General features: G+C 48.0%; 6 protein-coding genes across 6 annotated transcripts; 4 read left to right on the top strand and 2 right to left on the bottom strand.

Moving 5' to 3' along the window:
- Positions 1-42: 42 nt before the first annotated feature.
- Positions 43-966, top strand: GLAREA_04455 (Ribosomal protein S5 2-like protein; the record flags this gene model as incomplete). Its single annotated transcript, XM_008086832.1, has 3 exons — positions 43-333; positions 403-660; positions 709-966. The coding sequence occupies 3 exons, from the start codon at positions 43-45 to the stop codon at positions 964-966; spliced, it is 807 nt and encodes a 268-aa protein (XP_008085023.1).
- A 422-nt stretch (positions 967-1,388) lies between these two features.
- Positions 1,389-3,095, top strand: GLAREA_04454 (uncharacterized protein; the record flags this gene model as incomplete). Its single annotated transcript, XM_008086831.1, has 4 exons — positions 1,389-1,549; positions 1,596-2,522; positions 2,577-2,690; positions 2,750-3,095. The coding sequence occupies 4 exons, from the start codon at positions 1,389-1,391 to the stop codon at positions 3,093-3,095; spliced, it is 1,548 nt and encodes a 515-aa protein (XP_008085022.1).
- A 655-nt stretch (positions 3,096-3,750) lies between these two features.
- On the bottom strand, positions 3,751-5,862 carry GLAREA_04453 (FAD/NAD(P)-binding protein; the record flags this gene model as incomplete). The annotated part of the gene is made up of 8 exons (XM_008086830.1): positions 3,751-3,793; positions 3,941-4,024; positions 4,085-4,877; positions 4,922-4,986; positions 5,079-5,094; positions 5,144-5,613; positions 5,660-5,690; positions 5,742-5,862. 8 exons carry the CDS (start codon positions 5,860-5,862, stop codon positions 3,751-3,753), a joined length of 1,623 nt encoding a protein of 540 aa, XP_008085021.1.
- A 630-nt stretch (positions 5,863-6,492) lies between these two features.
- Positions 6,493-7,378, top strand: GLAREA_04452 (uncharacterized protein; the record flags this gene model as incomplete). Its single annotated transcript, XM_008086829.1, has 2 exons — positions 6,493-6,727; positions 6,777-7,378. The coding sequence occupies 2 exons, from the start codon at positions 6,493-6,495 to the stop codon at positions 7,376-7,378; spliced, it is 837 nt and encodes a 278-aa protein (XP_008085020.1).
- A 1,395-nt stretch (positions 7,379-8,773) lies between these two features.
- Positions 8,774-9,912, top strand: GLAREA_04451 (WD40 repeat-like protein; the record flags this gene model as incomplete). The annotated part of the gene is made up of 3 exons (XM_008086828.1): positions 8,774-9,045; positions 9,121-9,489; positions 9,540-9,912. The coding sequence occupies 3 exons, from the start codon at positions 8,774-8,776 to the stop codon at positions 9,910-9,912; spliced, it is 1,014 nt and encodes a 337-aa protein (XP_008085019.1).
- Positions 9,913-10,267: 355 nt separating this feature from the next.
- GLAREA_04450 (MFS general substrate transporter) lies at positions 10,268-11,995 on the bottom strand (the record flags this gene model as incomplete). Its single annotated transcript, XM_008086827.1, has 2 exons — positions 10,268-10,902; positions 10,951-11,995. The coding sequence occupies 2 exons, from the start codon at positions 11,993-11,995 to the stop codon at positions 10,268-10,270; spliced, it is 1,680 nt and encodes a 559-aa protein (XP_008085018.1).
- Positions 11,996-12,293: the final 298 nt, after the last annotated feature.

Below are 12,293 nucleotides of genomic sequence, written 5' to 3'. Positions count from 1 at the left end.
TCCCCGAATTGACCATCACCACCACGACCAATTCGACTCAATATGGCTGACGCACCTCGAGGTGGAGCTGCTGCTCGCGGCGGTGGCTTTGGATCGCGCGGCGACCGTGGAGGAGACCGTGGTGACCGAGGACGTGGACGTGGAAGACGTGGACCTCGTCGCGGTGCCAACAAGAACGAGGAGAAGGAGTGGCAGCCAGTTACCAAGCTTGGTCGTCTCGTAAAAGATGGAAAGATCAAGTCGATGGAGGAGATCTACCTACACTCTCTCCCAATCAAGGAGTACCAGATTGTGGATTTCTTCTTGCCAAAGTTGAAGGATGAGGTTATGAAGGTATGAGAATCTGCGTGCTGGAAATACGGTTGATTCTGTGCGATCAATACTGATATCTTCCCAAAACAGATCAAGCCAGTCCAGAAGCAAACTCGTGCCGGTCAACGTACCCGTTTCAAGGCTATCGTTGTTATTGGTGACTCTGAGGGACACGTTGGTCTCGGTATCAAAACCTCAAAGGAAGTCGCAACTGCTATCCGTGCTGCTATCATCATCGCAAAGTTGAGCGTTCTGCCAATCCGAAGAGGTTACTGGGGTACAAACTTGGGTCTTCCTCACTCTTTGCCAACCAAGGAGTCTGGAAAGTGTGGTTCCGTCTCAGTCAGAGTAAGTCACATATTCAAGCTCAATTTTAAACATGCTAACATTTTCCAGCTTATCCCAGCTCCACGTGGTACCGGTCTTGTCGCCTCCCCAGCCGTCAAGCGTCTTCTCCAACTTGCCGGTGTCGATGATATTTACACTTCCTCTTCCGGATCTACCAAGACTCTCGAAAACACTCTCAAGGCTACTTTCGTCGCTGTCGGAAACACATACGGATACTTGACCCCCAACTTATGGAAGGAGACTAAGCTCATCAGAAGTCCTTTGGAGGAGTTTGGTGATGTTTTGCGCCAGGGTAAGAGATACTAGATATTGGTTCTGTAGCGGGCATGTTATGGGGTGTTATGGCAAAAATCTAAACTTTGCTCGGGAAAGCTCTTTCAGTAGATACGTCTCATGAATTGAATGCTTTCTTCTCTTCCACAAATACAACATCGCAAGGCAGTATTACATTGCGCAGCACCTGGAAGGTAGAGGAAAGTGCGACGCATACCTCGTGGAAGATTCGCTTACACGAGAATCTGAATTGCAGGGAAAGAACGTATCGTGAGGCACCATCCCCATCCATATGCTTTCTGTTCCTACTGTCTTTCTCTTCCTCCATCACAAATTTTGGTCTTCTCCATTTTGGATGTCCTCCACGCTCTTTCGGTCCACCAAATTACTTCTTTCAAGTAAATTACTCTCTTTTTTGGACTCTTCTTGGGATTTCTTACATGGTCAGATACAACATGCCTTTTTCACGTCGTCCGAGTGCGTCCATCGCCACCATTTCAATGCTGATTGCAATCTCTGTCCTGGTCGTGATATCGATTGGGGAAGGATTCAAGTTTATGGATGGGGGAAAGGATGTTAGTACGATGAATAAACGGTGGGTTCGTTTGGGTTGGAGGTAAGCTGGTTTTGGTGAAGAGTGCGGTTGGTGCTGACCTTTGTAGATCTGATGATGGTGTTGAAGCGCGAGAAGCAAAGAGTCCCTCGCCCATTGGTGCTGTGATGGGTGTTGTCAAAGATATTGCTGGGCCTGTCGCCGCTTCGCCGAAAGTCAACGATGTCGAAGCGGCTATGGCTGAGGTTCAGAGTATGGTCGGTCCGGTTCCTACGGCCGATGTTGATCAACTCGTTCAAGCCGGGAGCGCGGCGGTAGGGAGCTTGTTAGCTGCTACGACTGGGGTTTCTAATATCGGTGTGCTGGCGGATTCGTTGGCTACGAGTATGGCTGCTTCTTCTCAGGGTGGGAAAGCGTCTGGTGGTGAGAGTTCGGGGGTTGTAGAGACGAAGGGAGCAGAGACTACGGCTTTGCCTGCTAATCCAGTATATCAAGGGGAGAATATGCCAATCTCGAAACCTAATGTTTCTGCTATGGCGTCAGGAGGTGGGAATGGCACGATGACGAATTCTACACGGCCGCAGAATACCACATCAATGGTCTACCCGTCAAAGAACATGACGATCCTATCCAGCAACATGACCATGCCAGCAACCAAACCAGCAAACATCTCAACCGCCTTACCATCTAACACCTCAACCACCCTCGCACCATCCTCTCACAATCAAACCACAGCAACCATCCCCCCAATGAGCTTACCATCCCTCAACGTCTCCTCGCCAGCTCTCAACTCCTCATCAGCACTTCCGCAGACACGCATGCCACCTACACCTCAAAATACCACCAATCCTTCGAATTCTACCATCCCTCGACCTCAGACTCTCAATGCAACGTGTCCGGCACCAGCTAAATGTCCCATACCTGTCACGGAAACGTGTACGGAGACGGAAACGTGGCATAGTACCGTGTATTCGGATACGGTTACGTTGTTTAGTTTTATGGATGTGTTGACTGTTACTTGTACTGTTACTGTTAGGTGAGTGATCTTGTGAGGGGATGCTTCACGGGATTTAGTGCTGACTTTGGGTAGTGGATGTGATGCAAAAAGCTCTGCAGTGTCTTCGATGGGATTGAGTAATTTGACGGGATACGGACAACTTGAGAATGGAAATGCTAATGCCCTGCCTAAATACTCCGTCGCCAGGTAGGCTCTCTCCTCTCCTTCCTCTACCTCCTACATCTTTCCTTGACTAACACAAACAGTTCCTCCTCAGCACAACTTAAACCAGGCTCCACGCCCGGCTCCTCGCTTCCTAGCATCACGGGCAAAACAGCATCGTCGACGACATCGCTATCAGCGCCCCCGGAATTGTTTGGTGATATTATCGTTTGTGGGGATGGGAGGATGGTTAGTGCGAAGGCGGATTGTGGGGATGGTGGGGGTGAGGATGTTAGATTGGAGATTCCTAGAGGGAAGATTGGGGTTGTTGGGGCTGCGGTGGGGGTCGGTGGGGAGCGGAAGGGGCAGGGTGGGAAAGAAGGTGGAGGTAAGGCGAAGGGGCTGGATGGGAAGGGGTTTTTTGAGGTTGTTAAGCGGAGGGAGGGGTGAGGGGACGGAATGGTTGAGTGTTGAGGGTTATTGGGGTTATAGAGGGGATGGAGGTGATGGAGGTGGTGTGAATGAAAGGACAGCAGAGGTATTTTATGTTGAGGTATGGAATATGGGTTTGTATTGAATACGTGGGTAGTTTACTTATTCTTAGTGGGTGATGGGATTATGGGAGGAATGTAATGTTAGTTGAGGTAGTGTAGAATGTATGAGTTATCTGAACATGTCTTTATTTGGCTGAAGATGGGGAATTAAGGATGGGGTAAAGCAGTAAGTTTTAATTGAAAGTCGCGGTTCTAGCCCCTTTAGATGGTGATTTATATGGTATGATATTTTAGACATTGCTATTTAGATGGAAAAATTTAAGCTATCTGGCTCACGCCAATAAAGGAGATCTATAGGTAGTGATATGGGGTGTCTAATTTTATGACTGATGAAATGATTGGATGATTGGTTGTGGTTTATGCGTATGGTTCTGGATGAGGTGGTAGAGAGGGTGTGGTTGGGAGGAGTAGATATTGGTGGTGGATAGGCGGATGGGTGGGTTAGAAGGTGAATTGTCGTGGGGATGTGGTGGATGGCTGGGATGAGGAGGGTTGTGGGGTGGTGCGTAGATGGGTAGATGGGTAGATGGGGAGATGGTTGTATGAGAGATCTAGAATCGAGATATGTCGCGGCCGAAACACCAGTTTATTGCCCTTTGGGGGTTCGTTAGTATGTATTTGAGGAGAGGGGGATGGAAGGAAGTTGGATGGAAGGAAATGGGGGTGGAAAGAACGGGAGATGGAAGAATGGGGGATGGTGAAAAGGGAGATGGTAGAAAAGATGGATAGGGGAATACATACCAGTAAATTGGAATCAACAGTTTGTTCCTCCAACTGATGGTTTTTGTTAGGTAGGCACCTCGCCAGATTAGCCATGCTGTTCTCCTGTCATTGAGGTTAGTAAACCTTTATTTTCCCTGCGAATCAATTACACTCATAACTTACCCTTTTATCTCAGTCCCACCCTTCCCCTGCATAATCGCCTTCATACCACCTACATACGTCAACACGCCCATATCAGAATACTTGAACCCGCGCGTGTCGTCCGTAAGTCCTCGATTCAGCGCTTTGCCAAGCCATTTCGCTTCTTGCGATGCGACTTGTGCTGTTGCTGGCAGTTGCACGGTCTCGAGCACCGAGACGTCGCCGAGTGCGAAGACGTCGTGCATGGTTGCTTCCGGGGTGGGCGTGTCGGGGGACTTGGATTTGGAGGTCGACGCTGAGGCGATGGAGTCTCGTGGGACGAGCTTGACGCGGAATTTATCGTCGACCATGAGACCGCCGTTGCGGGGGGAGCGTTTGAGTGACCACTGTGTTGATGCTGGGTCTGTTGATTCCGAGGCGGAGATTTTGGCGCTGCGTGTTGGGTAGATGTGGACGTCGTCTAAAGCACGCTGGATGAAGGGGTTCATCATCAGTCCTGTACTCCAGACACACATTCCCACTCCAAATTCGCCCTCTTCTTTCGTTTTGAGCGTGTAACATCCTCCGCTATTGGCGGGGTTTCCGGGGAGTCCTGGTTGCAGGTTTTGGATGTGGTGTTCGGTTTTTATCTTGATGCCGTCGCGGTCGAAGAGTTTGAGTGCGTAGTCGGCGAGTTTGCTGTCGAACATGGGAAGGATCTTGGGGGCCACGTCGTAGATTGTTATTTTAACGTGGGGGATTAGGGCGGGGTAGACTTTTACGAGGTCTTCTTTGCAGAGGTCGAATAGTTCGGCGGCGAATTCGATGCCGGTTGCTGGGGGTGTTAGTAGGTGGTGGATAAGGGATGGGAGGACTTACGACCACCGCCGACGATGGCGAAGTTTAGGAGGGCTGCTTTTAGTTCAGGTGATGTTGTGGGGAGGCTTTTGATGTTAGTTTTGATGTTTATGTTTCCGACTTTGAGTAACGACTATAGGGGAATTAAGGGGTAAAGGGAGGCTCGGGTAATTCTTACACAGCGGTCTCAAAGCCTACAATATATTGTTAGTCTCGTGACGAAGAGGGGTTATTTCAACTTACACTCCAAGATTCTTCTCCGGATTTTGATGGCATCTGTAACATCTTTCAAGAAAAATGCATTCTCTCTCACACCAGGGGTTCCAAAAGTCTGACTGTAGCACCCGACCGCAACCACCAACTTATCATAACTCAGATCAAAAAGCTGACCTTTCTTCTTTTTCGTAGCGAGAGCTTTTTCACCTTGCTCTACTGCAGGAATCATATTACTTCCTGCAGGTCCAGTAGGTCTTCGTGCAGCCTCTTCAATGATAAGTCGTTTTTCATTGAAGTTGACATCGTCTGCCCAGCCTTGATAAAACTCGACGCCTGTTCGACGAGCCCTTACAGATTCTAAAGTTGTACGGAATTCCAAAGTCCCTACCGCGGTTGAAGCGAGTAAAGGGGTAAAGGCGAAATACGATCTTGGTGATACAACAACAGGTTGGAATTTCTTTGTATCCAACTGTCGTGCAAGGACGAATCCGGACCAGCTGGGAAGTATTAGTAGATACATAAATCAGTTTCCGAGTAATTTACCCGGATCCTAATATAACTACACGTTCTCTGTCTTTAAAGCATTAGCACTTGCTGGTCCTAAAGAGAAGACGTGAAGACTCACCCCCTTTCGTTGCATCAAGCTCATGTGTTGTTGAAGCATTCCTCCGGAACATGCGACTGAAAAAAGTACTTGGCCGAATGTTCAAAGAGCTCTTAGCCGATGACTCTACTATTCTATTCATGATTGCAGCTGGGAAAACCAATTGCTACTGCTGACGCTTTTCTATAAATTGTTGGTAGTACAATGATTACTGATGTACGTTGGTTAGTCTCCCGGCTTCACCCGCAAAATACCAGAGCCTAGTTACCGCCTAACAACCCGGCTGTTCCTGAGTCTCACAAAGAAACAGGATCTTGTGCAATTAAGAGGAATTAATAGAAAGTCAAGTGATAAGAATGCTTAGAAGACATACACCAATTCTCTGCGGTATTCTCGGAAGAGAACGAATTGCTCGGTTCCCGATACCGATTGAAAATTGAAGGTGCGCTTTTGGACGCAACAAAAGATGAAGCAGAATTGAGAGATATGAGGAGAGAAAAAGAAAATAACTCAACGTAGGTATTATTGGCATTGTTCTCTAAACAAGCCGTATGACGTTCTCGTTCTATTCATGCAGCTACAGACTCCTCCCGTCGGCACCGAAGTTATGGAAATACCCGTGACGGCATTGACCCACTTCATGTACCTCGTATTGCTGTCGTATCTTGAGGTGCCTCAGGCTGAACATCATTTTATACATGGCCTTGCGAGCTGTCACCCAGACACGCAATGACGCGACGGCCAACATGAAATCTACATTTTCCATTTTACAATGCCACCAATTCGCAGATATCTTCGCATAACCAAGTACTCCGTACTCGAATGTCGCATATATGTTGATCAACCAGCCCTCGCTGAATCATGGCTACTAAACTCCAGAGCTCCAGTCTTGCCCCGCGTCTTTGAAAGCGTACGCCCTCTAGTACTGCCAAAGCTCCGGGAAGAAAATGAGAGAAGCAAAGGCAAAGGCGGAAAGAAGAAAGGGGTGAAGGATGTAGTAGCAGAAGGTACATTTAATCGTTGCAAAGCTAGAAGAAATATGCTTATTTAAATTAGATGATTTCGAAGTGTCAATCTTCCTGACCGAAACCAGCACAAGACATTCTCTTCTCACCAAGCAGAAGAACTTCAAAATTAAGACCAAGGAGCCGTTGAAATCCAACTCCAACAAAATCACTGGCGACACCAACGAGAATGCGATCGATGTCGATGATGTACCTGCTCTGCGCACCGAGGAAAGCGAGGAGAATGGAGTCGACCTCGCAACCCTGCCTGCGGCCGACGAAGAGGACTCGTTGTTCGTTGCAGACAACCCTCGGCGATCAAAGCGCTCACGACCGAATACCAATATAGACTCCGAAGAATCTTCATTCGATTCTGAACCCCTTACAAAAAGACGCAAAGATGGAGACGTTGAAGAGGACGACGAAGATCAAGAAGCACCAAACGATGACAAAAAGAAAATGGCAATGGATACTACGTATGAAGGATTTGCGATCTATGGTCGGGTACTTTGTTTGATTGTCAAGCGGAAAGATAGGAAAGGCAAAGGACCGGCCGCAAATGGAGGAGGCCAGGCTATGATGGAGGATTGGATTGCGTCTACACAGATGCCTCCAGAGGAAGATGATTTAAATGGTGAAAGCTTACTCTCTTGAGAGCGACCGCGGATGACCGTCCTTCGGCTCGTGCAACAACGGCTACTCAAGCAGATCCACCCAGAGCGGTCTGTCTAACGGGGGAATACTATACGGCGCGGACCAGAGCATGGGCTGTTTTACAGAGATCGAGCTTTGTCGCACCTGAATTGCAGAGTTATTTACGCAGGTCAATTCTACAGGCCATTCACTACCTCCAGCGCCCATGCCGACGGAGAACGCCCAACAAGAAATGCCCGTTGCAACTCGGCTCTTAGACTGCTTACGCCGCACTTTTGGTGCACATCGATGTCTGCATGAGTGAACTCTGGACGTATGTCGGCTTTTATACCAGAGCCACTTCAAAATAAGAAGACAAATTTCAGTCACATGGTCGCACTCACTGAGATAACTCTTGGGCGGGAGACTGAATGTTGGTCTAAGAATTTAGAGCTACACAGCTGGAACTTCTCTGATATGTATTATCATGGCGCTGATCACCCAATGACATAGCCTTCCGCGCAAAACGGAACGAGAGTTGAGCGGCACGTACAGTTCCAGACATAATGCAACGGAACTTCCCTTCATCTTGACCTTCAGCGGGATGGCTTCGTTGTCCACAAGAATGGCTGCTTAGAACTCTTCTGATACAACACAATATCCTTTAGTTGCACTTAGCCCCTGCTCTTGATCTCTATGAGCTGGGCCATGCTTGGCCGCGTGCATGTCTAGGACTAAGCTCTATGCCAACTGGAGTAGTGCGCGTATGGTTTTACCACCTGAGCATGTTTATGGTGGCTTTGTAAAGAGAAACATCAATTGGCTAGCAATGACCGGCAAGAAAGTATGAGTTGGTGCTAGCCAGAAAACCACATATATTTACCTGAGCACAAAGTTTTTCACCGCGATTTCTTCAAACTGTTTTCTTCTCAATGCTATCGCTTCCGGATCCCCTTTGAGCACATCTACTAAAGAGTAGGACTTTCCATTACTCTCACTTTGTCAACACACCGTGTAAGAGGTTGGACGTTACCCTTCAAGTCATTTGAGCAATTTTTAAATGTCCAAGCTTACATACTCTTCTGCATGTTTGTCTGAGATCTTACCCTCCAGCCCTCCGTCCATCAATCGTTTGCTGTGGATTTGAATTATAGGCGACTATTTTTGAGATCCAACATCTTTCATTATCACTTTGTTATTTTCAGCTTCTGGCTAAATACTGAATAGTGTTAAACATCACGAGCTGGCATTTGCTCATCTTGCATGAGATGTTGGAATGACGTAGCGTTGCTGTTCACAGCAAGAAGTGTTAAGCAGCGTCAAGCTTTTGAAGTTCGAATCTCAATTTGAAGAACCTATTGTCAATCTTGTCGTAGACTGCTTGCTCCTCAAACTACACTCGGCGTTTCTACCGCGATGTCTAATATACCCACAACAGTCAATGCCTCCGGGATTAGCAGCTGCAAATTATCCAGCAACACTATTGCAACTAGTCTACATGTCGACGCCGAATTAATAGCCGTCACTTTAAATAATGGCTCGATTCATTTATTCCAACCAAATGGCAAGCACATAACAGAGCTTAAAGCTGAGAAGCCTGTATGTCTATGGTCACTTGCTGTGAAGGATACGGTGCTTATTGCAGGTGGCATTGATGGGAATCTTCAAGTATGGGATTTAGCGAGGAGGTAGGAAACCTCTTTTAGATAACACTCAAGATTCATCTAAATAATGGTCTACGCTAACATCCGTATGGTATCTAGAAAGTTCGTTCGTTCATTGAAAGGACACACCGACACAATCCGCTCCATCCACATCCCAGATCCTTTATCTACCGCAATTTCGGGCTCAAAAGACGGCAGAATCATCATATGGGATCTGAAACTCGGAAAACATACTGCTATCTTGAAACATGAATCACAGGATGCGATTCGAACCATTGCTCTGAAGCACGATGCCGCCTTCGCTGGCACATACGCCGGAAAACTCATACGATGGGATTTATCCACGCGTCAATGTCGAAGCGTCCTAAACGCCCATGACGGCGTTGTATATGCGATTGTGGTTGGGGATGAGGAGGTATTTACTGCGGGTTCTGATGGGTCTATTGTGTCATGGGATTTGGAGACGAGGTATGCTGAAGTGCTCTAGTGTTAGATTCTGTGGCTTATATTGCGTTTAGTACCCAGAATAAAAGAGTTAATGCTCATAACGGACCGATATCAATACTTAGACCAACTGATAGAGGTCTCATTTCAACGGGCTTTAACGGTGTAATCACGTCTTGGTCTCATGATTTAACTAAGCTGTGGAGTGTAAAAGCACACACAGGATCGGTGACGTGTTTATCGTTTAATAGTCAAATTGTTATTACGGGTGGAGTTGATGGAAAAGTTAAAGTCCTGGATTTGAAGGAGGGTGAGAGCAGAGATGATGTGTTGGAGGGTGTTGAGTCTGTGTGGAAAGTTGCTGTTTTCGGTGATAGGGTGATGGTGGTTGGGCGGGAGGGAGGGGATGCGACGGTTTGGACGGTTCCGCTTCGTAGTTTGAAGTAGCTACCATGAGTTTTGGGCCGGGTTGAATGTAAGTGTGCCGCGCGGTGGATGAGATGAGTGGCAGTTGAAACACGATGTTTGCTCGAAATGGTGGACGAAGGATACGGTAATTTGTCAACTCATTTGGGGAATGATGTAATGGTGTGTCTGTTGTTTTGGGGAAAGCTACAATATTAATTGCTCTGAAATAAAGTTTTTTCAGGATGGTAAGTAACAATATGGTGATACAGCTTCCTCATTAGAGCAAAAATATGTACACACTCTACCAACGTAGCTATCATATTTACAAACAAAAGTAACAGACAGAACGCTCACCCAACTCCTTAAGAACACCATCCTGCTCCAAAATGCAAACTCAACCGCCCAACCCGGTTCGATTCTCCTTTTTCATCACCACCCCATCATCAACAACATACTCGCTAAACTTCCTCGCCGGAATGCCCGCAGCATACATCGCATCGATATCCTGATACGTCCTATTCTTCGTCTCGGGCTGACAGAACCACAGACCGAGCAGAATAAAGAACTCCGCACCGACGAACAGAAACATGACTTTCCCGCCGAAATTCAGTTGGTCGGGGTTAATGAAGAATGGGAATACCGAAGACAACAAAAGTGCAGTGAGTTGTTGACAGACAACCGTGAAGGAGATGGTTTTTGGTCTCGTGGATTGGGATGCGGTTTCCTGCGCGACGGCCCATCCGTAACAGCCCACCGTGCCGGTATACAGCATGGACCAGGTGATCATGAAAGCGAGGAGCGCGGTATTAGCTGCTGCATTGGTGGTAGGCGCCATGGACGTCCCGGCGATGATGAGCGACCAGACGCATAGGATGGTGCCGCCGCCGATGAGGGCTTTGCGGCGGGGAAGCACGTCGGAGATGGCGACTGCGAAGCAGTTGGCGAGGAATTGGAGGGTTGAGGAGATGGCGGTCAGGCCGAAGGAGTTGGTTTGGCCGATGAGTTCGAAGTAGTATGTTTGGTATGTGTCTGGGTGGGTGTTAGTTATGGGTTTATGGGAGGGGGGAGAGGACATACTTGCGAAGTATCCGCCGGAGAAGTTCTGGGATTGGAGACCTAGGACAGCGACGATTGTGCGGCGGCGGTGGGATTTGCTGAAGATTGCTTTCCAGGAGGTTTGGCTGACGGAGTTGGCTTCTGCAGTTTCGGCGTGGAGTTCGGCTTTGATGATTGAGATTCGCTCGTCGACGTCGGTGTCTTTGCCGAAGAGTCGGATGATGGCTTTGCGTGCGTCTTCTTCGCGGCCTTTTTTCATGTACCAGACTGGGGATTCTGGTAGGAACGGGATTCCAAATAAGAAGAGGCCGGGGACGAGAAAGGTCATGACGAATGCAAGTCTGTAGGACCATTGACCGTTGATGTGGGAAGCGCCGAATCCGGTAAGCGATGAGAGGAAGAAACCGAGGACGATGATTACGTTAGTGAGAGAGGACATGGTACTTCGAAGCTTTGCTGGCGAGTTCTCCGTGACATAGAGAGGTGGAGTTGCGGTACTGAAACCGACTGAAAATCCAAGAAGCAGCTTAGAGACGAAGAGCACAGGTAGATTTGGCGCAAAGACCAACGCGAAAGACGAAGCAATCGACAGTGCAACAGCCAAGAAGAGGATAGGTCGTCGACCAAACACATCCGCAAACTGACCAACCAAGAAAGCGCCAAACACCTGCCCAATAGTCGAAGCCGCGTTCCAAAGAGACTGCCAAAGTGCTGGGATAACATATTGAGACTTCCCATCCTCAATATAAAGATTCCCATAATCCTTTCTGAATTCCGGGAATGCGATTGCAACGCCAGATAGTCCGGCATCGTAACCCCATCCGAAGACGAGGGACATCACGTAGAAAGCCCATAGCACGAAGCGCTTGTCTTTCTTGATGGCGGCGAAGAGTTGGCGGTATTGCTCTCGTGGTGTGAGATCGACGGAGACGGGGAGTTTTTCGGCGGATTCGACGCCGGGGTAGGAGTGTTCTGAGTGTAGGTATTCTGTTTTCTTTTCGATGTCGATGGTGGTGTTTAGAGCTTGGTTGGTTGCGCCGCCCATGACTTCTTTTGAGTCGGCCATTGTTAAGGATAAAGAGTGTAGAAACGAGAAGAGGCGAAAGCTTGAGGTGAAATTGATTAAAGACCAGAGAGTCTCAAAGAGAAGTGTGTTGATGTTCGGAATGATGATATTTCAAAGGATCGTCGAGGGTATTATATAGATGAGAACGCTCACACGACATCGACACAACTCACATTCTGGCCCGCATCCATACAAACCTAGTCATCCCATTTCCTGGGGTGCCGCAGTGATGGGTGGGGTCAGATTTGGGGATTGGAGATGCTTCTCGACTTCGTGCGAAATGCACTTCTCCATGAGG

Source organism: Glarea lozoyensis, assembly GCF_000409485.1.
Source record: "Glarea lozoyensis ATCC 20868 chromosome Unknown GLAREA5, whole genome shotgun sequence".
NCBI lineage: Eukaryota > Fungi > Ascomycota > Leotiomycetes > Helotiales > Helotiaceae > Glarea > Glarea lozoyensis.
This window is presented reverse-complemented; position numbering and strand designations above follow the sequence as displayed.